Raw genomic sequence first — 27,841 nt, 5'->3', positions numbered from 1 at the left:
TTTAATTTAAAAAATTAAAATAACATCATTTTAATTCTTTATAAAAAAATTTAAATAATTTTATATAAGTTCATGGATACATCCACTGTATTGTCTTAGATTTCATGAATACATCCAGTTAAAGAATTTTTTTTTTTACTGGTTTCAACTAGAATATCCCCTTGCATAAGATATTTGTTGTAGCGTTTAAAGTATTTAAAAGTAAGATAATAATTATTTTTAAAAAAAATTAGTTTGAAAATAAATTAAAATAATATTTTTTTATTTAAAAAATATTTTTGATATCAACATATTAAAATAATATAAAAAAAATAATTTTAAACAAAAAAAAATAAAAAAATCATAAAATACAGGTTACATCACAGCCCCCGATAGCCTCTAAATCATAAATATATCATATAATTTTAACCCGCCTGATGCATGATTCAAGCTTTTTAAACTAAAGGCAACAGTTAATATAGTTGAACTAACTAAACATTTTAACCCAACCTGAGAAAAATCGAAAGAGATGAAGGAGCACCTTGACCATATACTTTCATTTTAATCCATAGCCATACCCGCTACGAGATAGTTTCTCGCTTATTTTCATTTGTCCCTGATATTTCCAAATTTTATTTTGATCCTTGTACTTAAGATTTTCACAAATAAGACCCCAGTTGGGATTTTATGTCCTTTTTAAGAGAGAGAAAATGACGCGTCCATGAGCACAACAAATGATCTAATTTGAGTTGATTTTTTTATGGTTTTAATTATTTTGATGTACTGATATCAAAAATAATTTTTTAAAGATAAAAATATATATTATTTTGATGTATTTCTAAATAAAAAATATTTTAAAAAATAATCGTTATCAGACTCTTAAACACTCCTTTCATCTTACTTTCTTTCTTTTTCTTTACATTTTCCTTTTACCCCATTTGTCAATAATTTTGTTCATAAAATGGGGATTTTGATTTAAGAAGTAATGTGTAGTTGCCATTAATCATGTTCACAAAAATCCAAACAACAACTTGGGAAGTCAAACTTGCATGTATCAAAGAATCATCTCAACTCAATAGTTTAAACTATTAAGTAAGGTCTTAATATATGATTTATATTATTCTCTAACACACCCTTTCAAGTGAAAGCTCTTTGGGCTTGAAATTTGCACAGATTGATATTACCTTGTGCTTAATTTTTATCAAATAAATAAGAATGGTGAGATTCGAACTCGTAACCACTTGGTCATCAAGGCTCTGATACCATGTCAAATAATCATTTAACTCAATAATTTAAGATGTTAGGTAAAGTTTCAATATATAATTTATATTATTTTCTAAGAATATCTTTTTATTTAGAAGAAGCAACATGCTTCTTTTGAGAAATTAAATTGAACATCTCTTATCGAATGAGAGAAATGTCTCTCTCCATTCATTGTTCTGATTTCATGCTAGCTTGAAAGGGGTGTCAACGAGATGGAAAGGAAGAGAAAAACAATTAAGAAAAATAAGAAAAATCTGTAAAATATTTAACAAAGTACACAGGGTGTGCAGAAAATATTGTAACATTAGAGAGATTACGATGAATTTATAATAGTGACTTGGCAATTTACCCTTCACCAAATCAAGCAAGAAGGTTAGACTTAGGGATAAAATAATGTTTTTCACGTGATTTATTTCTCATTTTTGTTTTGCTTTGAGGTCCACAAGTCCTTTTCTGTTTTTTAGATTTCATATTTTATTACACAGTAATTTTACTATAATTCCATCAATTTCAGAATTAATTAAGTTTTTTAGGGGGTATTTTTGTTTGTTTCTCTAGTTTTTTTTTATACTCGTATAGGTAAAGCAGTAAATTTGTTTCTTCAAAAAAACATTAAATATTCAGATCAAATTAAATTTATTAAATTACCCTCAATTTTATAATTTATTTATGTTATGCGATGGTGAGAAGTTTTTTTCTATCATGCCAGTCGATTTCCAGCAGCGTCCTCTTTCCTAAGAGGCGACACATGTTTGTCTGTGCTAGACAAATTGTAATTGAAGTTGTTTTTTCAATTATCTCTATTACCTCAAAATTCACGCATGACATTGAAAATTTAAGGGCATTCCTATTGGTTTGGAATATTTTTTTAATTACTATTTTTTGTGTGATTTTTTTTTGTTTGTTTTTATTCTTTGATGTTTAATTTGTGAGCTTTACAGTTTTTTTTTTATTTGTGATGCTTATGATTTAATGATATGAGTGACAAGTTTGAAAAGTTAGAAGTCTTTTTTTTGTTTTTATTTTATTTTATCATTCAATATTATTTTAAAAAAAATTAATTATGTGGTTATCTTCAATTTATTTTCTATTAGTTTATCACAGTCTCGTGATCTAAGCCACAAGTTTTGCAGGTCTTTTTTGAATAAATATTTTTTTAAAAAAAATGTTTTGTTTAGGTTTTTTTTTAAGCCTTTTTATTCCTACAATTTCTATTTTTTTTTATCCTTTTGTATGATTGTTTTTTTAAAAGAAAAAATTCATTATTCAATATTTGATTTGTTGAAAAATAGGGTTCGAGTTTTTTCATTTTTCATTTTGCGATTTTATCATTCTATATTATTTTTTTTAAGAAAAAGATTGATTTTGTTGTTGTCTTCAATTTTTTTTCTACCATTTTATCACAGTCTCACGACCTAAGCCATAGGTTTTACAGGCTTTTTTTTTTTTATAATGTTTGTTTTAAAAAAATATATGTTTTGTTTAGTTTTTTTTTTAAGCATTCTCCCCTACAATTTCTGTTTTTTTCTCCTCCTTTTGTAAGTTTTTTTTTTTTAAAAAAAAAATTTTATCATTTAATATTTGATTTGTTGAAAAAAAAATTTCAATTTGTTTTTTAATTTTTTTTAATAGATAAGCACAGATTACCATCATATTTTTCTTTTGTTATTTTTTTTTTGTTTTTATCATTTGACGTTGGCTTTTCTCTTTCTTTAAAATATGCTTGCATTAACTAAACATGTTTTTTTTCCCCTTCCAACCCATGACGAAACGTAGGTCATATAAGGCTTCTTTTGTTATAGCACCAAACACATTGTACCGTGAATTATTATAGTTAAATTATCATTTTACCCATTGGGTGAAAAAAAAGAGTCTTGATGATGGTGGTGGTAATTTGATTTTTTTTAGAGGTCCATTGATCATTATAAATTTTTTAAGGATATGATAATATTTTTAATTTTTTTTGCATAATGAAATACCAAATTTATCCTGGGAACAACAATATATAGAAAATCGACCAATGATTATTAATCTCTTCAAGAACTTTAAAATACTAAAATAAAAATGAGTTACATTCATGCACACACACATATATTATGAATTATAAAAAAAATTGCACTATACATAAATCCAATTTAAATCATCCTCCTTGTTAATTTTAAAAATGGCCTTTGAAACATCAATAAACAGTAAATAAAATAAAAGGAATAACTTTGATGCTGCACTATTCACAAATCCTTTTTAAACCGTCGTCCTCAAATTTTTTAAAAATGACTAGACATTATATAAAATAAAAAAATTAAGTATTTTATTTTATTTTGATGTGAAAGCATAACATTAAACTTTGATGCTGCACTATTCACAAATCCAATTTAAACCATCTTCCTCATATTTTTAAAAAATGACTAGACATTAAATAAAAAAATGAAGTATTTTATTTTTATTTTTATGTGAAAGCATGACATTAAATTTAACAGGATTTTTATATTTTTTTTCTTAATTTTTATGATTTAAAAATAAATTTTAAAAAATCATATATTTGTTTTGCAGGGTATTCGTTTCTGAACTAAAACATTCATCAGCATTTTTCATACACACACACACACACACTCGTGTGAACGCAAGACTTCTAAATTCAACGAATAACAACAAGCGGTACAATTTACAGACCAGAAACCCCACTCTCTCTCTCTCGCTTCCTTCAAAACGAAGCAAAGCCTGAACACCAAACACCTCACAATCCAAACAAAACCTTGATTTCACAAAAAACTAAAACTCCTCCTCTGTGTTGCTTCCAATGTCACCGGCTGCGGCCGTCGATATCAGGTCACCCGTCACCTCCAAACATCCTTCCTCTTTCCAAAACCCTAATTCCAATCCAATCGAAAATAACCACCGCCATAGTGTAAAGGCTCCGGTTTTTGGTAGCGCAAGTGAAATCGATATGAATGAAAACGGGTCGCAAATCGGGTTGGGTCGGGCGCGGCCGAGGTTGGTGAAGGTGAGGAGGCGGTTACATGGGAGGAACAGAGGAGCGGCTCCAGGTGAGTTGTGCGGGTCCGGGTCGGGTTTTAACCCGTTTAAACCAGCAAGTGATGATTGTTGTAGCAGTGATAGTTATTTAAATGGGGATAGTAATGTGTCCAATGTGGGTTTTGTGTTTGGTGCAAATGGGGGTGTAAAAAGTGGGAGGTTAGATTTGGATTTGAATTCTCGAGTGGAATTGGATTTTAAAGAAAAAGAATTTGGTGGAAGTGTGGGGCAATTGAGAGAAAAGGAGCCAACTTTGGATTCAAAAATGGAGGCTGGGGAGTTTGGTAACGTGGGTTTTGTGTTTGGTGCTAATGGGAATAATGTCGGGGTGAAATTTGTTTCAGAGAAGAGACAATTGAATGAGTGTGGTGTGAATGCATGCGAAGCAGAGAATGAAAAGGTCAGGAATGATGGTGACAGCGAGTCTTATGATGACAGGAGTGAATTAGGATCGGGTTTGAATACCAATGAGGGATATTCTAGTGGAAATGGTGTGAAGTTGGGTTCTGATGATGTCGGTTTTGTGTCTGATGCTACTCATGATGGAACTTGTACAAACATGGGGGTTTCTGGTTCAGGTTTTGTGTTTGGTCCAAGTTGGTTTGATGGAAAGTTAAATTCGAACGAGGGACAGAGAGAATCAGGTGAAAGTTCTGGAGATTCAGCCATTGCTGATACTGGGACGATGAAGGTTAGGCATGAGGCCGAGCTTTATAAAGTGAAAGGCAATGGTAAGGGTATTTTTGTGTCACCTAGCAGCAGCAAGAAAAGTTCCTTTCTCAATGAAAGTGTGGTTACAAAGTGCCCTGTTGAGGTCAAGTCAAGTGGCGAAACTTTTTTAAATTGCAGTATTTCAATGGATCAAAATGGTAATCTGAATTCTAGTGTCAATGATAAGTGTACGTTTGCTTCATTTGCAAATAGTAGTAATGTAGCTAGTGCTTCTAGCATGAACCCAATATTTAATCTCCCAGAAGATATTAAGAAACTTAACATTAATGAGTTTAAGAACGTTCATGGAACTGACGATAAGAATTCATCTGCTAAAGATGATTCTTCATTTGTATTCAGAAGCAGTAAAATGGTTTCTGCCTCTTCTATTGGAAGTTCTGGTGGTGATAAATTTGAATCCAGTGACAAAAACAGAAGTTGTAATACGGCTAGCACTTCTATTGGAATTTCAAGTTCGGGATTATTTACATTTCAGGCAGGATGTGCACAAAGCTCTTTTGAGGCCCAATTATCTCAAGATCAAGTGAATGATGATACACAACTCAATGGAGCTGCTGCTCAAACTTCATTGTCATCGGGTGGTTTTGACTCCCAAGTAAATAATGTAGTTTCTGAAGCAACAACTGTGGCTGGAGTTGATAAGGAAAATAACGAAAGTAGTTCTACAAACACACTGGGTGGATTAGGGATGCCCTTCACAGACTTCAAAACTCCATGGGATCCTTCTTGTTTAAAAACAAGTCTATTTCCTGAATTAAATAAGAAACTGGAATTTACTGCAAATAGCAGATCAAAGAAGGGCAAAAGATCACAAATGAGGATACGGTTGAAGCAAGATTCCTTATGCAAGCAACAGCAAGAGCAAGAGCAAGATCATGTGCAAAATGAAAGGAGTGCCCAAGAAAATCTAAATACCCCCACCAGTTACTCACCCATGGATTTTTCCCCTTATGAGGAAACTACAGCTGAGAAATTTTCTGAAGAAACTTTTGTGACATCAAATGATTCCAACCATCAAGAAAATAATCGTGCGTCCTCTATCTTGCATTCAACCGAGATTGCTGGTCTCAGAGAGAGTGGAGGATTAGATACTGATAAAGATGATGGGAAACCTAGAGAGAAGATGAACCCGGAGAATTCTGATTCTGGTTCTGAAAGATGTTTCATGGGTGATTACATCTCTAAAGAGTTTGTTTTTGGAGCTGAAATGCCCTGCTCTGGTTTCAACTTTGTGCAGGTCAGTAGCAGGGATGCTGGCGCTGCTGAAGATACACATGGATTAAAGACAGAAAGCAGCCATCAAATGCAATTTTCCTTTGCTTCAGGATCGGGAGACCTAGATGGGAGGAAATTTTTCTTTTCTGCTTCATCCTCTGAACAAATTAGTTCATCAGCACCAAAGCGTCAGTTTAGAAAGAAATATAGGAGGAAAAATCCATGTGCACCATACGTTGTTGCCCCAAACCCAAATGTAAGCAAAGTCAATTATTTTTCTGTCCAAATTCCACCACAGGCCACCACTTTTTCATATATAGCTTTTGACATTGTGCAGGGACAAGAAGAAGATTTATCTACTCCTCAAAGAAAGGTGGGAAATAAATCTGAAATAAATGAATTAGCCAAGCAAGGCTCAATCTCATCCACTGACTCTGTTCAGGAAGCATGTGAGATGTGGCGAGCAAGGTAGTTTCTACATAAAATCTATCAATGGCTAAATAGTTCACATATTGTTTAATAATGAGTGCTAATGTATATTTCTTTTGAGACCGTGCATTTGATACTTATGTTGGATAGGATTTGGTTTTTACCAGGGGGAATCGTGCTTATCAAAATGGGGATATGTCTAAAGCCGAGGATTTTTACACAAGTGGGATAAATTCCATTCCTTCTAGTGAGATGTCAGGATGCTGCCTCAAGCCTCTTGTTATTTGCTATAGCAACCGTGCAGCAACACGAATGTCTCTTGGAAACATAAGGGAAGCTTTAAGAGATTGCATAAAGGCTTCTGGTCTAGATCCCAACTTTTTGAAAGTTCAAATGAGGGCTGCTAAGTAAGTCCTTTGCATGGGCTGTACTGATCTTATATTTTTTTTTGTAAAGTGCATGATGCAACAACATTCATATCTGATGTGTCATTCATATGGTTTGTTTACGCAAATTTTCAAATTAAAGATTTTCTTTTAGTGAAGTATTTGAGCGAAACAAAATTTGGTGATTTTTTTTATATGTTATATCTTCTCTTGTGCTTTTTTTTCTCGAGGGTGTACTCCCAGGGTGGGGTTGTTTATGGTAAGAATTCGTTCAGAAGAAGAATGCTGTCCCAAACTTGTGAACAATATTTTCTGCACCGCACCTGCGAATGACTCTTTGAATTTTTATTTGTCACGTGTTGACTTCATCTGAAGGACAGGAGTTGTTTGGTTATACTTCATATGTAGATGGTACATGGTGTCCATATGTTGATACCTGTGTGCTATATACTAAATGATGTACCATGTATTTTAAAGGCGTGTGGACTGTGGATTTTTTTTTTTGTTTCTAATCCTCATGCTCTGCCCGTGCACTAAGAGTGGTCCTCTTTGACCATGCACACTGATCAAGAATAGCTACTAAATGCTCTATCAGCCTGTCTTCTTTTTATTGACCTTATCGTGCTGTCCTTATTTGCTCCTTGCTGAATGATGTGGTATGTGCTTGAAAATGATGTATTGCGTGCTGTAAACATGTGGGGATTTTTCCTTTCCAGTTGTCATCTTCAGCTGGGAGAAGTTGAGGATGCACTTCACTATTTTAGTAAGTGCTTGGAATCTGGAGCTGGTGTGTGTTTAGATCGAAGAACCACGATAGAAGCTGCTGATGGCTTACAGAAAGCTCAGGTATGCATTTGTTAGCTTCAGTGCTACTGATGTGACCATCTTATCAAGTAGAAATACGATCGTTTTCATTAATTGTATATCGATCTTGCTTTTGAAATACTTGTTTTGAAGAAGTTCAGATAAAAGAAGAGAGGGGACAAAGGTTACCTTTTCCACCTTGGAAAATTCTGTGCCTTTTTTCCTTTTAAGCATAGTACTTTTTCAAGCAGCAACTCCTAATTAAGCAGAATAACCAAGTTCTAAAGTTTTAATAGGATAGAAGCTAGGTTTCCATTTCTGGCAGATTACATATAACGGCATTATATCCTACAGGCAGGCAGTATAAATCATATCTTAATAGCCATTGTCATCATTAAATTGACCTTTAAAATCTAGAAAGATCTGTTTTGAATGCAAAATATGTATTAGGATGCAAAAGGAGGCACTTCATTTTAATGGATTTTACATTTTGGATGAGCTATCAGAAATTGCTTATTAATGAGCTTTTCTGGTAGCTAATCATTTCTTGCTATCCATGTGTGCTTTTGCAAGAAATCAATCTCATGACTTATCAAGTGGTTTTCCTTGCTTCCAGAAAGTAGCAGAGTGTACAAATCGTTCTGCAAAACTTTTGGAAGAGAGAACATATGATGCAGCAGTTAATGCTCTAGATGCGATCGGCGAGGCCTTGTCAATTAGCCCCTACTCAGAAAGATTGCTGGAAATGAAAGCGGAATTTCTGTTTATGGTCTGTGCTCTTTCAGCATTTTCTTTTGCTTGTTCAAGTAACTGAATAATTCGGAATATTGAAGAATAGCAGTTGATAAATTGTAACACATGAGTATTTCATTTGTTTGCCTCAAGGTTTCTTCTAATCAGAGACAGTTTTTGTGCCATTTTGTAGTTACAGAAGTATAAAGAGGTGATTCAGCTGTGTGAGCAGACTCTTTGTGCTGCTGAAAAATATTTTGCTTCAGTAGGTGCGGATGGGCAGTTTGTGGATATTGGCTGTTCTGAAAGTGAAAATTGCTCATTTGCGAGGGTGTGGAGATGGCACTTGATTTCAAAGTCCAACTTTTATCTTGGAAAGCTTGAGGTGGCTCTTGATTTACTTGAGAAATTAGAGCAAATGAGATCCATCAGTTACAAGTAAGTATATCATTTTGTTAATGTAATCCAATTTTAAGGCATGCATTTTAATTTGGTTATTATTTTCTCAGAATAGCTTTGAGATCCCTGATAATAATATGAATCATGCAGGTATGCAAATGCGAATAAGATATTGGAATCATCTGTTACATTAGCTGTCACCGTACGCGATCTTTTACGTCATAAGGTATGCTGCTGACTGCTCCAAGTTTACTTTCCCTCTGGGTTCTTTGAAGTTATAGATGATGTGTGGTTTACATAAAATGAATGTCATGCTTAATGTTTTACTTGGGTTAGAATTCTAGGAATAGGGCTGCATGGTACTTATTTCTTTTTGTTACTTGCTTTCGACAACATGGTGGTCAACTTGTCAGATGGTGAAACTTTTGATAAAAAATCAACAATCCATCTTCCATGCTAAGCTGTCTATTTGTAAGCGTATAATATTGTATGTAATGTTATGATTCATCATTACAATGCCCTTGCTGTTATTTGTGTCTTAATCTGTGCCCATTTTAAGTAGATGACCACAAATCAAATCAACCATTTTCTTTCATCATGCTCATCTTTGAACAATTTATGGATATTGAGAAATCGCATATTATGAACAGATATTTTTCCATGGCAGGCTTAATTTTTGGGTAGCTTTTGGTCTTGTGAATGCATGGGGTTGATTTGATTGGATTGCCTAGTTTGAAGGACTTTTAACAATGTGGATCTGGTTAGGTGATTTCACTTGTGGAGTTTTTTATTGCAAAATCTGCTGTGTGTTATTGTTGTTCTTCGATAATAATTGATATCAATAGAAAAATAGGGAAGGAATGCACATTCCAATTGCTAATAATTGTATATGAAGTCAGATCAAGTGATATATGTTTGATTTTTATTTCGGTTTTTGGTTCCCTCTGTCAGTCTTATGTAGAGAGACAGTATTCTGTGGTGTTACTCAAATGGTTTTTCTTGGAATTCCTTCTACCAATCTAAGTTACATTCTTGTCAATTACAGAGTGCAGGGAATGAAGCAGTTCGATCAGGACGGTATGCAGAAGCTGTAGAGCATTATACTGCTGCTTTATCAAACAACATTGAATCCCGCCCTTTTTCAGCAATTTGTTTTGGAAACCGTGCTGCTGCACACCAAGCATTGGGGCAGATTGCTGATGCCATTGCAGATTGCAGCCTAGCTGTAGCCCTTGATGGAAATTACTCGAAGGTTTATCTAAAAAATATGTGTTTGGTTACCAGCGAGTTAAAAATTTGACATGGACCTCTAAGAATTAAATGTTTCTTTGAAAGGGAAAAATAAATTTATTGTTAATAATGTAAATACATGCCTGAATTGCATCCCTTTGTGATCATATTTCCTCTAAATGCCTAAAATTTGACATGGACCTCTAAGAATTAAATGTTTCTTTGAAAGGGAAAAATAAATTTATTGTTAATATTGTAAATATATGCTATGAATTGCATCCCTTTGTGATCATATTTCCTCTAAATGCTTCCTGCCATTTTGCTCTGTGGTAGGGAAGAAATCAGCTTTAATTTACTTATAGGAATGTGAGATACAGATATCAAGTTTTGAGAACTGTTTTCCCAATGATTGTCATGGCTGCTTGATACTGTTATTGCTCAACTGCATGTATCTGTTGCAGGCAGTTTCCAGAAGAGCAGCCTTGCATGAGATGATTAGAGACTATGGACAGGCAGCTATTGACCTTCAAAGACTTGTATCCGTTCTTGAAAATCTATCTGATGAAAAAGTCAGACAGTCCAGCAAACCTGCTAGATCCACCAGTAGGACAAAAGAATTAAGGCAAGCTCGTCAGCATTTGTCATTAATGGAAGAGGAGGCTAAGAAAGGAATCCCATTGGATTTATATCGTATTTTGTAAGTCATTTTAGAACTTTCAAGATATGATGCTTTCCATGGACCAAAATCATGTTTGTAATGTTTGGATGCTATTGTTCTAATTAAATCATATGCTTGTGGTGATTCCGGACTCATGGTGGTCTTGCTGCCAGATTTGTTGTATTATAATCATTATTTTCCTTGTCATGGTTTTTGAAGCTGAACCTTTTCTGAGCATAACTTTTAATTCTATCTTGGCATTTGCATGCTTCTCCTTTAGAAGATGTTAATGTATCTATTGACAATTTGAAATTTGGTAAAGCTCTTTCATTAAGAATGTGAAGTACCATTTTCTTTTTCTTCATTTTTTTTAGAATTGTAAACCTCAAACCTGCTCAGTCACGCATCATCCTTGACTGAAAAAAAAATTCTGCTTTTTTCTACTAGTATTTTATCTGCTACTGTTTCCACATCCCTGGGCTTTGGAACGTGGAATGTTTTTGTCTGAAGCAGTTGAGGCTATTTTCTGGCCATACTTCGTAACTGTTGCATATTATACATTTATAAGTTGTTGACAACAAAGAATTTCTTTGCCAGGGGAGTCAAAGATTCTGACACGGCAGCTGATATAAAAAAGGCATACCGCAAAGCAGCTCTTAAACATCACCCAGACAAGGTTTTAAACTTTCCACACCTGCATATATGACCGCTGGACCTGTTTCAAATCTTACAGGTTCCTCTTGTATTTTCTTTTTTCTTTCTTTCCCCCCTTTTCCGTAGGCTGGTCAGTTCCTGGCAAGAAGTGAAAGTGGTCATGACAGGCAGCTCTGGAAGGAAATTGTTCAGGAGGTTCACGCAGATGCTGACAGGCTATTTAAGATGATTGGAGAAGCATATGCAGTACTCTCAGACTCCTCAAAGGTTTGTTATTCACTTGATTTGAACTTGACATGGCTAATGTGTGGCTATATTCTAGACTTGGAGCTGTGTTCTTTTTTTCAATTACCTGTATTGTAATCATTTCCCATCTTTTTTTGTGTGTTCTGCTATTTAATTGCCTTTGCCAGTCTTTTACATCTCTAATCGACCATGTCTGTGTGGCTGCTATAGTCGGTCATCTTGATTACTAGGAATGAAGACATCCTTTTTTTTTTTAACTTTTGGTTAGCAGCAGTTAATTGAAAATGGAAATGAATGTTGTATAATTTGCATGTATGAACGTGCGCTGTATATTTGGTTGATGTAGAAAACTGAAAAAATTGTTGTCAATATCACAATCAACACAGTAGCAACCACCATTCATTGCCACCAATGCTAGTAACATTATTACCACATATAGCAGCCACCACCACCACCACCACTTCTACTACATATAGCCACCACCACCACCACTTCTACTACATATAGCCACCATCCACCACCATCACTGCTATCACCACCATGGTCCCACTATCATCATCATGACCATCAGCACTGCTCCCTCAATTGTAAACATCATCAATATTAGCACTGCCATTGTTACTGCAATCCATGATAACCATTATGACATGATCAATGCTACCATCAACTATAACATGGCCGTGACCGTTGCTGCAATACTATCACAGTAATAACCATCACCATTGATGCCACCACATCTGCCATCCACCATCGATTCCCAAATATTTCCACCATCTCTAAAAAATAATATATATATATAAAAAACCACTTCTAACACTGAATCATTGCCATCATCAACACTATAACAATTCTCAGAAGGAAAAAGAATGGGTTGCTTTATCATTCGACTCATTTGCTCCAGACATACATGTTTTTTAATATCAGCCTGTTGCCCAGTCATATAGTATCAAGATTTAGTTTGTTGTTTGAACATTTTGTTATCCATTCCAGTCCCTTGATTCTTATTTCAAGCATTCATTAACGGTAATCAAACAGGGTTGGAAACTTTCCAGTTCCATTATTTTCATTCCTTCTAAGTTTTAACAGTTTCTTTGTTTTTCCATTCCACTATTTATGGCCCTGTGAACTAGAAGGGAGCATGTTAAATGCTGTTTCGTAGTCTGTTTATTCGTCTGCTCTATCAGTACCCTGTATTATGTTGTATACTACAACGACAGATGTTTAATCTTGCTGCCTGATCTCTGATATAAATTACTTTTGATATGCGTGCATTCTTGATCCCAAAACTTGGATAGACATGACTTGGAGATCACAGGATGGTGTTATCATATACCTGTTCTTTGCAGCCTGCTTTTTAGTGAAGGTTGTTAAACACTAGAATCTCAAGGACCAAAATCGTTTACTCTGTTTGTCCTTCTGACTAGTGAACTGCCTTTTGTGTCTAAGTTCAAATTCAACTCAATAACTATCAACCTAAAATAAGGGCTAGAGCACATTGTCGAATGAGGTTTGAGATTTATCTAGAAATTCTAGTTGGAGTCTCACTCAAAAACACTCTCTTATTCTGTTTACATTATTTTGACTAGTAACTATTGCCTCATTTTGCTGTGTTGTTTTTTAATTGACAGCGGTCAGAATATGATCTTGACGAGGAAATTAGAAAAGCATCAAAGGAAAACAATGGAAGCAGTCATAGAAGAACATACACGCGCAGCAACTCAAATGAGAGAAATGAATACCGTCGACATTGGCAGGATAATTGGAAGACTAATGGTTATTCACGTTGGTGATGGTAGGAAAAATATGCTATGTCTCAGGATCAAAAGCAAACTGCATTTTTCCGATCAGGGTCAGGTCAGCTTTTAAGGGATGAAGTCAGAGGATGGATCATCAGGACTGGCTAGCCATTGGTCTGGTTAACAGCCTGATAATGGATCCAAACTAACCATGGCATTGATCTAAAATAGATAGTTGTCAGTAAATTTGGCGGATTTCTATCTAAGAAATCTACATTTCTTATGGAAGCTAAAAGGGAAGGTTTTGTTGAAGGATACTGGACCTTGTAGGGCATTGTTTGCAAGCATACTTAAAACTCGGCTCTCCGTTTGTGCCTAAAAGCCAAAAGCGACTCTGGACAGAAAAACTTCGGGGTTTTATTTATTCAAACCCCCATAGAGAAAACAGAGAAGAATCACTTCTAGCTGTTTGTTGTTTACAAAAACCACAGGTGCATTATCAAATAAGACGCATGTTGTTTCATTGTTGTTAACTCCTGGCCTCGCGGTTGCCTGGTGGTTGTGGTATAAGGTTTTTCACCACAGAAAATCTTGTACATTATTTATTAAAAGAAAGAAAAATACAAATGGATGTAAAAACTTTGAGTGTTACTTATTTTATGCTTATGGAATAAGAAGAAAAGGAATGCAGATGTTATGCAGGCAACTGTTTATCTTAATGCATGCGGAAAGCTTTTCTGTTGTGTCATAGCTTGAGACAATCTTGTTGACATCCTGTGAATTGCTGGACAAAGCTTCTTGAACCCAAATACTTGGTGGCAAATCTGTTAGCATCTCGTCGACTTGGTTATAGGGTTTTTTTCAAAAGTAAAGCAAAATCAATTATCCAACTTTCAGGGTGATTGGGTTAAAAAAAATCACTAATAATTCCTTGCAAACTTGACTAATGTGTCAATGGAGATGGCAATTCGGCCTTCCCGACGGATAGACACCTCCGACGCCTGCCTGCCCTGTCCCTGACTAGCTAGTTAAATATATAAGATATTAGGAAGAAAAAAAAAAAAAGAGACCTAGAAGCAAACCGAGAGATAGCCCAGGCCGACCGGGTTAGACAAATATCTGACCCAACCACTGCATCCCCTAAAATCATCCTAGATTCCAATCCATGGGAGCGAGTTCTATTGAGTTTACAAGCAGTGAGGGTTAGGTTAGGGCAAAATCGAGCCAAATTATTCCAAAAGCAAGAATGTATCCTTTTCTTTTCACCAGCATCATCACTCTGAACTTGTGGCTTAAATTTACACATAATAAATCAGCAAGCAGTACCAACAAAACCCGTTGAGATTACCATGCGTCAAGGGTTTCTCCGGGTCATTGTCAATACAGATCGTTCACGCCTGCATTTCCCCAACCAGTCCTAAGGGTTGTCAGCTTCAGTTTCAAAAATAAAACCGCGCAGGATTCTTAACCAGACACTAACTCATCCAGGTACTCTGGATTCTAAGACGATATAGAAGGTAAATTAGTTTTTTTGGCTTGCAGTATGTTGTGGCCGTATCAATTTTTTTAAAATGTAAAATTTTTTTTGCTAGTAGCCGGGACCTCAACATAACCCCGTTAACTTCACATGATCAAAGACAAAAAAATCAAAAAGAAATAAAATCTATGCGGCAGGATTCAAAGGTAACCTAAGAAAAAAAATCTACGCGGCTGGATTCAAAGGTAACCTAAACGATTAATAAAACCATGGCTTGAATTAAAATAAATAAATAAATATTAATATGATTTTTTTAGAACATTGAGATCAAGATGATGATATATTAGATTGACTCGGGTTAACCCGAGGGAATCCGCAAAACCCGTAAACCGGGTTATGGACTTCATTGGATTCAATAACATTTTTTTTATTAATTACATGATAACAATGAAGATTAATTCAAAATCAACCAAATATTGAATGATAAAATTATAAATAAAAAAACTCAATTCAAAAGATGAAATTGAAAAAAAGAGGCTAGGCTAGGCGTGCGGGCCTGGGTGGCCCAGCCCGCCTGGGCCATAAAAAGCCCAAACTCTTGGGCTCGAGGTTGGCTTGTGCACCCCAGGCCATATTTTTCCGCTTTTTAAGTCGCTGCGCGTCGCCTACTATGACAAATAACATATTGTCTGCTGGGTTACAAACTTTGACCACCACTATGATAGCTGGAAAAACAGGTAGAATTCATGTTTCAACCCCTTTTCACTTAAAAATAAACCCGAGTCACTATTAAAACCTTCTCAAACCACCCAACAACCCCAAAATCAACAAAAAAACAAAATCAACTAAATTAAAAAAATCTCTAAATCAGGTCTAATTTTTTTTTAGGGATGTTTAGAGAAAAACAATCATCATCGAACTCATCTAGTTAAATGAAACCCATTGATACTAAAAACTAATTACTTCATAGAAAGATGACCCAACCAATGATTTTCTCTTTCCTTACGAACTTCAAACGACTTTCTCTTTTCTCCCTAAAAGTCAAGAACTAAAAAATAAATAAAATAAATTTTTAAACCAAAATAAAAAGAAAGAATCATATTTAGCCTTCTTTGTTTTAATTAAAACCCTAAATCGAACAAAATCACAAGAGCAAGAATTCTCTCCATCATGACACAAAGTAAGTTGAATTTAAGAACAAATTGTTTCTTTCTTTTTCCACCCCTATTTTCAAAATCCAACATACAGTTCAAGGAATGATCTACAATTAGTGTACCGTAGCATACAACGAAAACGAAAAAGCTTATGCGTGTTCCGGCCTGTTTTGGTGTTAGATTTTTTTTTTCATTCGATCTTGAATCTTGATGATCTCCTCACAGGCAGAAAATATCTCAATGGCTGACACAACTGGTACGGTCACTAAATTCCCTCAACAATTTTTTTCCATGTTTTACATTTTAGTCCTCTTGATTTTAATTTGATACAAGCCTAATTATATAATTATATCTAATTAGGCCCATAGAAGGATTCAATTGAAAAACAGAAAAGTTCAAAAATGAAAAAAAAAAGGAGCTTCGGCTTCACTACAACCCCATGACTGCTGAAAATAAGATGCATTGATATTTCATAGAAGTGAAAAAGCAAAACATAAACTCTCATTTCGAAATTAATAGATGTTTTCTAGATTTGCTCTAATTCTAGAACTTGTGGGAATGGTTGGTTAATCAGTACAATTTCCCAAATCTGACCGCCACGATGGACGAGAAACAAAAATTCAGATGCCGACGACCTTACAAATAAATCCTCCGAGTCTTCTTCACAGAGAAACTTTATCGAGCAGACTGTCCCTGTGCATGCTCTAGAATCTGACTGACTAACTTGGAAGTACGGCCTGATAGTGCTTTGGTGTGATCTATCAACTGCTCATACCTGCGATAAAGATACAAGAACTTCGATAAAGATTTGTGACCAAATTCTTGAAGAGAAGTAGACACCTCTGAGAGCTGACATATACAAGTTATCTGGGAGCTAGGTATACATAGAAATAAAAGACAAGAAGACTAGTTGGTAACAAGAATCATTGTCATTTACAGATATAACAATCCATCTTACACGTTGGGATGGTTGGGCTCCATGATAACAGTTCCTGATTGTGAATCAATCTTAGCATCAAGCTTTGAGTTACGGATGAGATTCACAATCCATCTCTCAGCCTCCTCATAATTCAAGTTCAATTTCTCTGCAAGGACTCTGCCACGAACAGCAAAGTAGTTTGAATTAGTATCTTAACAGAAGCAATAAAATGTACATCACAAGCTTGGTTAGTACACAGCTCACTGGAAATATTGGCAGTTCAGCTCTGGACTCTGCGACCCATTTCACAAATATGATTAAATAGAAGCACAACCCTTGTGCATTTAGGGGGGGACGATAATTAACTTCTCATGAAAGCAAACAGCTTACATGACGAAATAATTTTGCATTGTTACAATAGAAGAAAAAAAAATATACAAGGAGAGAAAGCACTTCTAGCAAAAAACAATTACTAGCAGCCTTGTTCATACACCACTTGAAATGGCAGTAATCAATTGAAAAAAGTCAGACTGTTAAGTCTCTGGACCAATACCATTGAAGCCTCAGGATCAGTTCATCAATTTTGTATTATAAGAGTTTGGATCAAAATCATCAAATCCACGGGTACTATACTCTTTGATTGTACAGATAATAGATATTCCATGGGGCAAATAAGTTAGTTTCAACAGACATGTGAGCATCACAATTGAAAAACAAAAGAATGGGCATTCAATGAGATCAAACTGACATTTTACACAATCCACTAAAAAGGATGGTTTTTCCGAGGACAGAATTTCCATTTATTCCAGTTCTGAAGTTTTAGAAAACAATTTAAGGGAGGATGTACATACTCCATGTCGATGCGCTGATGTATCCGGCAATAGGTTTCGAAGACAAATAGACGGGCATTTTCAAGGAACTCATCTCTCAACGGCACAGTAGAAAAGTTGCTATCTTCTAGATGTTTGCCAAGGAAAGGATCATTTAGTATCACCTACAATGAGTGTGACAGGTTAGTATAATCCAGGAGCTGACAACCAGAAGGAAAATTTATGAACAGAGAACATATAACCATAAAGCCCCACCAACTACGAAGACCAAAAACAAATTAAAGGGGCATCCAGTAAATTGAACTTCATTACAACTTAAATGATGCAATCAGCTCAATTCCTGGACAGGAATATCAAAATGCATTTCTTGTTCAGGAATATTAACATGCCAATTTCATTAGGGCATAAAAAGCTTACTTCTTCGCACTCCTTCATCTTCTTTTGTGCCTCATCAAAATCATAATTAACATAGACACAAGCCAAAAACTCTGTGATAGGATCTTTGTATGAGTGCTGCTCTTGCTGAATAACCTTTATAAAGTCCTTGAATTGAGGTCTTCTTCTTTTGTTGACAATGAATGCAGTTGCTAGGTAACGCAAAAGATGGGGTGCATTGGTTTGAATGGCATTGAGATACCTAAAATAAATGGAGATAATTCCTGTCATCCTGTAAGCCTATATGTCTTAAGAAGGTCCAAAAAATAGTTTATTGAATTGAGAGATTACTCCTGTTCAAAGGAAGAAAAGAAACTGAGATAAAGAGATGCTGGTTAACTTCTGCCCCCTTAAGTTTTTAAGAATAAGTATAGGTTTTGATAAAGTAATATCCACAAGTCATTTTTTTAGTCAGAGAAAACATAGAAAACATGTCAAAGTTGAAAATGTACGCAGAGAGAAAAAAAAGGATAAGTCATACTTGTCCTGATTAAACAAGTCAATAATCTGTGTCCTTCCATTCTCATTGTTGAAAAAGATGAAGAGACTCCAATGCATCAACCATATTCTACTCTGAACCTGATTCAAAGGTGTTGAGAAGCTCTGCACCAGAACATTTTCCACAGTAAGCACATTTACTCAAAAAAAGAAAAAAAGAAAAAAAGAAAAAGAAAAACAGCATACAACCCAAACAGAAGAGCAGGAAGTAAGTGGCGGAAAACAACCTTAGAATCAATTATTTCTTTCAGCCGGTTAAGCTCTTCAAGAGCAATATCCCAGTTTTGCATCAGTACCTCAGCTGCCATCTTTCCCCACAATGCACTCAGACTCCTTTCACTGTTAGTGCACAAGGCCCTGTACTGATACAGATAGTCAGCAGCACCAGAGTAGTTTCCACATTCAAACTGGAATTTGGCATACTGATATAATGCTTCAATCTGCTCCGGACCAATCTGTTTAGAAATAGCACTATCATTCAATGAGTCTAGATGGACAAATAAGAAAACCCCTCCATCCAAAACATGGAACTTTAGTTGACAGAAATATTAAAGAGGTCTACAAATAGCAAATGGGGAGCAATTTTAATTGAATCAATGTCTGCACTGATGGTCTGGAAGTAAAACAGGTGGACATCAGAATCTGAACAGAAAATGGGTTTGGCTCTTTGATTAAAATCACTAGTTTTCACAATAACGATCACTATTGTTTATTAACTATTAAGTTCAACAAAATACCCTCTTCAATGTTGCAACATGAATAAAGACAAGACCTCGAAATTCCTAATATCAATTTAGATCTCTCTTAGTTCCTAGTTAATTCCTACAAGACAAATAACTTAAAGCAATAAAAGATAGAAAGAATACCAACCCATTACACTCTCTAAATGAAGATTTGCAAACAAAACAAACCTGATAACGGTCATGAAGCATCTGAAGATTATATTGCTTATCGGCCCTCAACTCCTGCACAGCACTCGCATTCTGCAAGAATGAAACCAGGGGTGTAGCAGCCTCCTCCAATGCTTTCAATCTTGCCACTACCTCTACCCTCCTCTCAATCATATCTAACACCACCAGCAACAACAATAAAACCTTCAACATTCTAGAAACAAACAATTTCAATATATTTATAGGTACAAGTACAGTCACATTTATGTGTTAAAAAATCAATTATCTTCTTCAAATTAAACAATTCAATCAAGCAACTACACACTTCTGCAGTATCTATAGGTGCAAGTATAAAAAATTAAATCTTTTTTCCAAATTAAAAAAATTAATCAAGCAAAAACAATACCAATTCACTATATGTACAGGTGCAAGTGGTAAAAGGTTCTTTTTTAGAAGGTTGTTCTTTTCCCATTCAGGGCAGCAAAAAAAAAAAAACACCAAAAGCAATAAAAAAAATCATTACCAGAAACCCACAAAAACACACTCCCCCTATCTATACAAACAAAAACCCATTAAAAGTCAAATCTTTCATAAAACACACACTAAATCAGTGTATCTACATGTAAACAACATTTTTTTTTGTGGGTTTTGCTTTGTTTACCTTGAGGGACATCTTCAGTGTGGTAAAGACTTTTGTGGATGTCCATAGCGTAATCAACCATGTTTGTTTTGTTTAAAAGCTCGATTTTGGCTTTTAAGATCTGCTCATCTGGGTAAAGCTGACGTTCTTGAAGGAATTCTAATAGAGGGAATACTAAGTGGCGGTCTAGATTCGGTGCGATTCGTGGGGTCAGATCGTAAGTCGCCATTGTTGTGGATACTGGCTGCTGCTCTGCTGTTTTGGGGTTTAACCTAGATAACGAGAGAAAGGAGAGGGAGCAAGGGGTTTTGTGAAATATCAAGTATATCCCTGGGTTATTTTTTGGAAAAGTCTCAATCTAGTCCTCGATGCATTTCCACATTATCAATTAAGTTTATTAAGATATTAGATTTTATCAATGTTTCTCAAAACATATTCGACATCAAATAATGTCACCCTCTCGTCCATGATCGATGTTGAAAGATTTCATTCAAATGCTCGTTATTGTTACGTAGTGTTTTTTTTTTAATTATGATAACTGTTGTTTCTTATAATTTTTTTTTGTAGAAATATATTAAAAAAATAGTTTTTAATAAAAGTATTTTGACTTGTTTTCAAAACGCTTTTCGAATAGTTTTTTGCTTTAAAAATATGAAATTTATTTTTTAAATATTTTTTAATAATTTTGATATGTTAAAAATAAAAGTAAAATAAAAACTAAAAACATATAATTTTAATTAAAAAATATTTTTATAAAAGTACCGTGCGTTACCAATAACACACTTGGTTGGAGGAGGAATGACTTGTTTGGATCAAGCAAGGAATTTACTGTTCATGGTTTTTACAGATCTTTCTTCGAAAAAACACACGAGAGACTGAAGGAGCAAGAGACTGCTTTTTCGTGAGATGCAAGCTAAAGCTGGATCGAAGGAATTCTTCTCTTTCACAAATCCTTTTTATTTCATGAGAAATATTGGCCAAAGCAGAGCTAAACTTGCTTTGACTGGTTAAGCTGCTCATGGCAGCCTACATGAAGTTGCTGGCGATGCTATCGCTACTGTTATCAAGCTTTTTTATTGTCTTTTTTATTTAATTTAATAAGAGAGTTTTATTAAATCTTTGTCCAAATTTCAGAGGAGTTTAACGAAACTAATTTATTCCTATTGAGTTATTTTAGTGTGAGCAAAGTAACAATCTAGACAAGTAATTTATAAACAAATCAAAATCATAGTTTATCATGTTAATAATTTATATTTGTGATAATCTAATTATAGAATATTTATTTTATTTCATTACTAAAAACCATCTTTTTATTCATTGTTAACTCAAAAGAAACCTTTATTTTAGATTATAATGGAGAATTTAATTATCCCACTAACTAAATATGAAAATATATAAAAAATAATTTTAATTTCTTACATTGCTAAAATGTAGGTACTACTTGTATAAAAAAAGAAAAAAAAACATTATTCATGCCTTCTTAATTCATTTAGAAAAAAAGTGAAGAACTTGTAAAACAAAACCGTGAAATAACTCTAAAATATGTTTTTCAAACTCATAATAAATTTTAAAAACTCTAGTTTTTTAGTTTTTTGTTTGGATGGAGAAATATTTGAAGTTGTAGTTTCTGCTCTAATTTTAAATAAACAATCACAAGTACATAGTTTTTTTGTTTTTTTTTAATACTTGAGAACGTCATCTTTCCAAAGACCAGTATGATCAAGACTCGGCTTCATTTTTATCTACGATGGAACCATTCCCCAAAACCATCATGATCTTTTGGATCTATTCTTCCATACCAGATCAAAGGAAGGATTTGATCAACCTCTCAATTTTAGCAGCAATCGTCATAGGGATAGGGAACAAAGACAAATTATTTACAATAGATTTAATAAGACAAACTCTTCCACCAATTCTTCAGCAGGAGATCCATTCACCAAAAAAAACAGATAATTCAGCTGTTGAAGAACACTGATTAATCCAGCTCCTCCATCTCAAACCAAAACCCATACATGCCATCACTAATTCATCTAGATATTTCCAGAGATCACCGAATCAGGAATGAAAATCAATTTTGGAAAGATAACACCTTCGAGCCTATATATTAGCCAACACCTTCGAGATGATTTTGTACAAACTCCCAGTAAAACTGATTGGTCTAATAAGACTTACATGCCAACAAATGTTAAATTATTTTGGATTTTTTTTTTTCAGATATGCAATGACCCTTTCATCCATTGAATGCTGACTCTGTGTTATTTTTTTCAGCGAACAAATGTGGTATATTTATACCAGCCATAGCAATGGTGACTCTGCAGCATCTATATATATATATATATATATATGAGCTGGACAATATAATTAAATAATATGAATAGAATATAGCAGCTCAATTGATTTACAAATTAAGAAATTTGTGTCGACATCTTCTTGCTTTGATGCATTCAACAACAATATTTACAATCGAAGACAAGGGGTGCTGTGTTCGTCTCTTGAAGGAGAGGGAGTGATGTCTTGGGTTTAAATCCTACTCTCATTTGGATACTCAATATATCATTTATTATTCAATTAATTGTAGATGGAGCCAACGATGCTTCTTGGTTTATCCAGCCCTTAAAGATAACTCTTGCAATGTCCATAATATATATCGTATGCAAAATGCTAGCATGAATATGATCAATCTGTACTTTGCCTTGTTTCCGCCAAATATTCGTCTCAATATCTTCACGACCTATGTTTAAAATTGTTGACAGATAGCACCCCACCTTGCCTGCCCTTAAATTGTCTATTTATTTTTGTTTTTTGCCGTTGTCTTGTAGTTGCTTCGATTCATTTACCACACTAGCCAATAAGGGTTAATTCACACGTTGGTTGACTGCGATAATTCCTCTGAACGTTTCAAATTCTTACTGTTTCGCACTCACATTTTCTCTATATGAAGAGGAACATGTCTTTGCCAATAATCAGTATTATTCACTACCTCGAAAAACAAGAGGTAGCCACCATGACTACCTGCTGCTGCTACAAAGTCTTCTTCTTTCTTGTATCTCTTATTTTCTTGATATTGTGTTCTACTTTCACGGTCTTAGCTGCAGCTTCTGGACGTGAATTGATCGGCTTTAAACCTGGTATGGTCTCTCTCTCTTTCTATAATATGCACTAGCTAGGCGCCACAAATTATTTTATACTCTGTATATGAAGCTGTTGCTGAAATATTGAAGCACAAATATATGGCCGAAACTATATAATATACCCTTATATTAATTAGTTTCAAGGGCATATTATCCTTGCTCTGTGTTTGTATATACAGCTGTTGCCCTTGTTCTACGTACGTACGTTGCTCTGTTACATGGCCGGTTTCTTTGTTTTGCCATGAATAGGTACTTTAGACTGTAAATACTAATATCAATTAAGAATCACAATATCAATTAAGAATCACAAAAACAAGCAGCGTGATTTTTTCCTTGAAATTTCTATCTCTTGTTGTCACCGTCGCTGTCGAATATGCTACTGTATATTTCGAAAGCTTTCGCTACATAATTCAACTGGATTATCACAATCATTAATCACTCCCTCAACAAGACGCAAAACTGGCCAAAAACATTGAAGAAGAAATCAAGCATCATGAGTGCCTACTCCAAAGTCTACACCAACCTTAACTTGAGCTTTTTGGTTCTTGTTTCACTCATTCTCTCATTCCAATATTCTCTTTCCATCACAATATGCGTTGCTTTTGAACTTGAAGTTGGTGCGGTCAAGTTCTTCATCCATCAAATATTAGATGCAACTCTATATAATTATCATTATTAATGATATTTTCTAAATATTGCAGTCACAAACGATACAATTCCATTCAGTTATATTGAAGCAACTGGTCGAGGACCGTCGAAATGGGGCCAGCTTGACCCGAAATGGAAAGCTTGTGGAGATGGAAAATTGCAATCTCCAATTGATCTTCTTGACCAAAATGTGAAAGTTCTCTATGGGCAAGAAGATCAACTACGAAGAGATTATAAACCAGCAAATGCTACTATAATTAGCAGGGGACGTGACATTCTGGTACGTAGGAAGCTATATACGTACCTTCTTCTTTTTTTCTTGAAAACATTATGTATGGTACTACATCTTAAAATTTACGTTCAATTTATAAGGTGGCATGGAAAGGTGACGCTGGAAAAATTAGCATTAATGGGACTGATTACAATCTGCAAGGCTCCCATTGGCATGTACCTGCTGAACATACATTCAATTTCAAAAAGTACGTGCTTTTTGCCTTCTCTCATCATCTGGGAACTGGGATTTTGATTATTCTTATTTCGATCAATTTGGCATTTTAATTATTTTTTGCCCAAATTTTAAAATAGATATGACATGGAGCTTCACATAGTTCATGTGAATTCTCTTGGAGCGACAGCTGTTGTTGGAGTACTTTACAAATATGGCAAACCTGATCCCTTCCTTTCAAAGGTTTTTGTTATTGCTACACACATGTATTTCTTTAATTTATTATGTTCTCTTCTGGTTTTGAAGTACTTCGTTATTTATAATTGGAAGTAGATAGAAGACAACATTTGTTATTTTTTTCTAATTATTTGTTTTTTCTTATCTCTTTTCTCATTTCTGGCAGTTGTTCCCCTATATAAAATCGGTCACAAAGCAAGAGAAGAGTCTGGGAATTTTTTGTCCAAACGAAATGGTGTTTGAGAGCAGAAAGTTGTATAGATATATTGGTTCTCTTTCAGTTCCTCCATGCAACGAGAGTGTCATATGGACAGTAGTCAAGAAGGTTGTTCTTGTTTCCATGCCCATTTCTCTAGGAACACGTATTTCCCACGAGATTGCTGTCTACATTTCTTCCTTCTTCGTACGTTAATTATATATTTACATCTTTATTTATCTCTTGTAGGTTAGGACTGTTTCAAGGGAGCAAGTGCAACTGCTGAGAGATGTTGTTGATGATGTAAGTCCACACCTATCAATAACCAATTAGAACAGACTTGATAAAAATTGCTTCAAAAATTGATGCTTAACACTTCCTCGAATAAACTAATTAATCTAAAAGAACTTGTGAAATTAAATATTAAACCTAAAAAGCTTGTTATTAAACCTTTTTAATTTTGTATACTTCATGAGAAAAAGGGTTAACTTGCATTTTTTTGTCAGGGATATCAAGCAAATGCAAGGCCAGTTCAGCCATTGAATGGAAGAGCAGTTAATTTATTCATACGGCCGTCAAAGAACCTTTAATGAATAATTTATACAAGGCAAAGAGGGAGAGAAAATATTTAAGAAGCACACGACACACATAATTTCCTCCATCGATGATGTTTGATGGATATAGATTCTTGGCATTTATATATATATTGCAATAAAATGTAACGATCATGGAAGTTCTTTTTAATTAATCTGTTTGGCAGATGCTGTCTGTTTCTATAATAAAATATTAATGTAAAAAAAATATTTGCTTAAATTTGAATTCATTACAATCGATGACTTGAGACATATATATATATATATATATATATAACTTAAGACAAACTTTAAATTTACCGTCGGATAGTTTCAATTGTACATTTAAAATATTTTTTATATCAGTTGTATTGCTTTCATTCAGATTATTCTATTAAATATAGTTAATAAAATGGAATATATGAATATCCACAAAAAGATGAAATTAATTAAAAGAAAACTTTCTTTTTGAGTGAATAATGTACAGAGCTAGTGTTTAAGATTTTGATGTTCTCTCTTGTAAAAGAATTTGAGGGAAATTTTCCTCCATCTTCTAGTGAGAATCATAAAAGGAAATATATGAATATTTATGGATTTTATTAACTGGATTTAATAAAATGATTTCATTGAGAAATATTTTTTTTTGTAATATAATTATTACGAAAAACAATATTTTAGACGTACAATTAAAATTACCCCAATAACTTAATAGTAAATTAAAATATTATAAAAAAGTTATTTTGAAAGTAAATAAACACCATGGGAAAATAGTGGTGGAAAATTTATTAAAATATGGTAGATGAGCACATTAAAATTTATTAAGATATGGATAAGACTAGCACCATGCACTACTCTCCCTTTCTTGGTAAGAAACCACACACAAAACCCATACCAACAAAAACCATCTTTTCTGCTAGGTAGAGCCACTTGGATAATGGTCTAAGACCTCCATTTAACAAAAAGCTTAAAAAATAAAGTATATTTGTCAATTGTGCTTTTATAAAATAAAAATTGCTTCCACTTACCAAAGTGCCCCAAGTATGAATTGAAATTTGTCTAAGACTCCACTTGTCAGACATATATAAAAAATAATAATAAAATATTTCTTAAATATTTTAAAAGATCTCATTTGTAGTTTTGTCCAAAACCCTCATTCACCTTAAGTCGGCTTTGCTATTAATGACAGTCCCTTCACTATTAAGCACTTCAACTCCTTTTGGCACCTGCAGCAGCCAAGATCCAGCACCACTAGTGACAGCCCCCGACTAACATCAGCCCCGTCTTCCATCATTGGAACTAACCGCCACAAGACAAACCCTTAAACCTCCACAAAACAGCCCCCTACAAGTAGTGGTAGTAGCAACCAGTTATGAAGAAAGAAAAATAGGTGCAATCAAATTTCAATGTAGTTGAGCTCCCTTTATAAGTGTTCATTTGTTATACCGTTGGTGGGAGATAGAAGAGGAGATAGTGTAGTTTCATACCTGGTCAGAGGTTCTCCTAAAAGCATCAAAAGTAACACCTAGCAGCAGGGAGAAGAGGCAGACCTGGACTGAAAAACATGAGCAGATGTCGAACTTCAACGTGGGAGAGCTCCCTCTACAAGTATTAGTTTGTTGTGGCATCAGTAGGAGATCAAATAGGAGATATTGTAGTTTCATATCTGGTCGAAGGTTCTCCCAGAAGCAACAACAACAATACCCGGGAGTAGGGAGAAAGGCAGGCTTGGATTGATAAACAAGAGGAGGACTGAAAATTCAACATAGCAGAGCGCCCTTTACAGGTGTCCATTTGCTACAATGTTAGTGGAGAATTAAAGAGTGGATAGAGGAGTTTCAAGTCCATCAGGTTTCCAACCTCTAGAAACGGCAGCTCGTGGCCCCATGTGCCGCCACTTTTCCAACAATTCCAATAGCTTCCTTGCTTTCATCTCAGCAACTATAATCTATTCCCAACGTTTTGGAAGGTTCATTTCTGATTGTGTTTGCTTTAATGTGTTTTTTTTTTATTGTTGGTAGATTGTGATTGTAAATATGTGTGACTGTAGAGTATGTGTGTAAATTAGTGAAGAAGATGGATGTTTGTGTGTCTGATGCATTATTTTTATTTTTCTAGCATGTGTTAAATAAATGGTTAAAAAAAAGATAATTAATTAAATGTTTTAATTTGCTTCATGGCGAAGCTTTTTTTAAAAAAAGAAGAATAAAAAATATCTCTAGTTTGCATAATTTAGTTCCTTTTTTAAGTACCATGCTTATATATATATATATATA

At 34.4% G+C, this 27,841-nt stretch overlaps 3 protein-coding genes across 3 annotated transcripts; 2 read left to right on the top strand and 1 right to left on the bottom strand.

Annotated features, from left to right (window-relative positions):
- The first annotated feature begins 3,867 nt into the window (after positions 1-3,867).
- On the top strand, positions 3,868-14,202 carry LOC7496120 (uncharacterized). The gene is made up of 12 exons (XM_006380940.3): positions 3,868-6,478; positions 6,560-6,690; positions 6,819-7,058; positions 7,754-7,883; positions 8,458-8,610; positions 8,767-9,011; positions 9,123-9,198; positions 10,018-10,224; positions 10,664-10,899; positions 11,458-11,536; positions 11,641-11,781; positions 13,389-14,202. Exons 1-12 carry the CDS (start codon positions 4,040-4,042, stop codon positions 13,548-13,550), a joined length of 4,239 nt encoding a protein of 1,412 aa, XP_006381002.3. The 5' UTR covers positions 3,868-4,039; the 3' UTR covers positions 13,551-14,202.
- Positions 14,203-16,571: 2,369 nt separating this feature from the next.
- LOC7473602 (eukaryotic translation initiation factor 3 subunit E) lies at positions 16,572-20,631 on the bottom strand. Its single transcript, XM_002307979.4, has 8 exons — positions 20,361-20,631; positions 19,721-19,875; positions 19,037-19,264; positions 18,793-18,914; positions 18,294-18,513; positions 17,898-18,040; positions 17,086-17,223; positions 16,572-16,902 (listed from the first exon to the last, which is right to left on the bottom strand). The coding sequence occupies exons 1-8, from the start codon at positions 20,566-20,568 to the stop codon at positions 16,803-16,805; spliced, it is 1,314 nt and encodes a 437-aa protein (XP_002308015.1). The 5' UTR covers positions 20,569-20,631; the 3' UTR covers positions 16,572-16,802.
- A 2,690-nt stretch (positions 20,632-23,321) lies between these two features.
- Positions 23,322-25,746, top strand: LOC7473601 (alpha carbonic anhydrase 4). Its single transcript, XM_024602707.2, has 7 exons — positions 23,322-23,467; positions 24,172-24,398; positions 24,491-24,597; positions 24,704-24,806; positions 24,967-25,125; positions 25,246-25,299; positions 25,503-25,746. Exons 1-7 carry the CDS (start codon positions 23,344-23,346, stop codon positions 25,584-25,586), a joined length of 858 nt encoding a protein of 285 aa, XP_024458475.2. The 5' UTR covers positions 23,322-23,343; the 3' UTR covers positions 25,587-25,746.
- The last annotated feature ends 2,095 nt before the right edge of the window (positions 25,747-27,841 follow it).

Source organism: Populus trichocarpa, chromosome 6 (assembly GCF_000002775.5).
Source record: "Populus trichocarpa isolate Nisqually-1 chromosome 6, P.trichocarpa_v4.1, whole genome shotgun sequence".
NCBI classification, from domain to species: domain Eukaryota; kingdom Viridiplantae; phylum Streptophyta; class Magnoliopsida; order Malpighiales; family Salicaceae; genus Populus; species Populus trichocarpa.
Note: the sequence above shows the minus strand (reverse complement) of the source record. Positions and strands in the feature narration are given on the sequence as shown.

Excerpts from the sequence above, each read along its gene's own strand:
- LOC7496120 (XM_006380940.3), top strand. The coding sequence starts at position 4,040 with ATGTCACCGGCTGCGGCCGTCGATATCAGGTCACCCGTCACCTCCAAA. Across the intron at positions 10,225-10,663 it reads TTGATGGAAATTACTCGAAG|GCAGTTTCCAGAAGAGCAGC; the intron begins GTTTATCTAAAA and ends TATCTGTTGCAG. Across the intron at positions 11,537-11,640 it reads TTAAACATCACCCAGACAAG|GCTGGTCAGTTCCTGGCAAG; the intron begins GTTTTAAACTTT and ends CCTTTTCCGTAG.
- LOC7473602 (XM_002307979.4), bottom strand. The coding sequence starts at position 20,568 with ATGGCGACTTACGATCTGACCCCACGAATCGCACCGAATCTAGACCGC. Across the intron at positions 18,041-18,293 it reads AGATGAAGGAGTGCGAAGAA|GTGATACTAAATGATCCTTT; the intron begins GTAAGCTTTTTA and ends CACTCATTGTAG. Across the intron at positions 16,903-17,085 it reads GAGCCCAACCATCCCAACGT|GTATGAGCAGTTGATAGATC; the intron begins GTAAGATGGATT and ends TCTTTATCGCAG.
- LOC7473601 (XM_024602707.2), top strand. The coding sequence starts at position 23,344 with ATGACTACCTGCTGCTGCTACAAAGTCTTCTTCTTTCTTGTATCTCTT. Across the intron at positions 24,399-24,490 it reads GCAGGGGACGTGACATTCTG|GTGGCATGGAAAGGTGACGC; the intron begins GTACGTAGGAAG and ends TCAATTTATAAG. Across the intron at positions 24,598-24,703 it reads CATACATTCAATTTCAAAAA|ATATGACATGGAGCTTCACA; the intron begins GTACGTGCTTTT and ends ATTTTAAAATAG.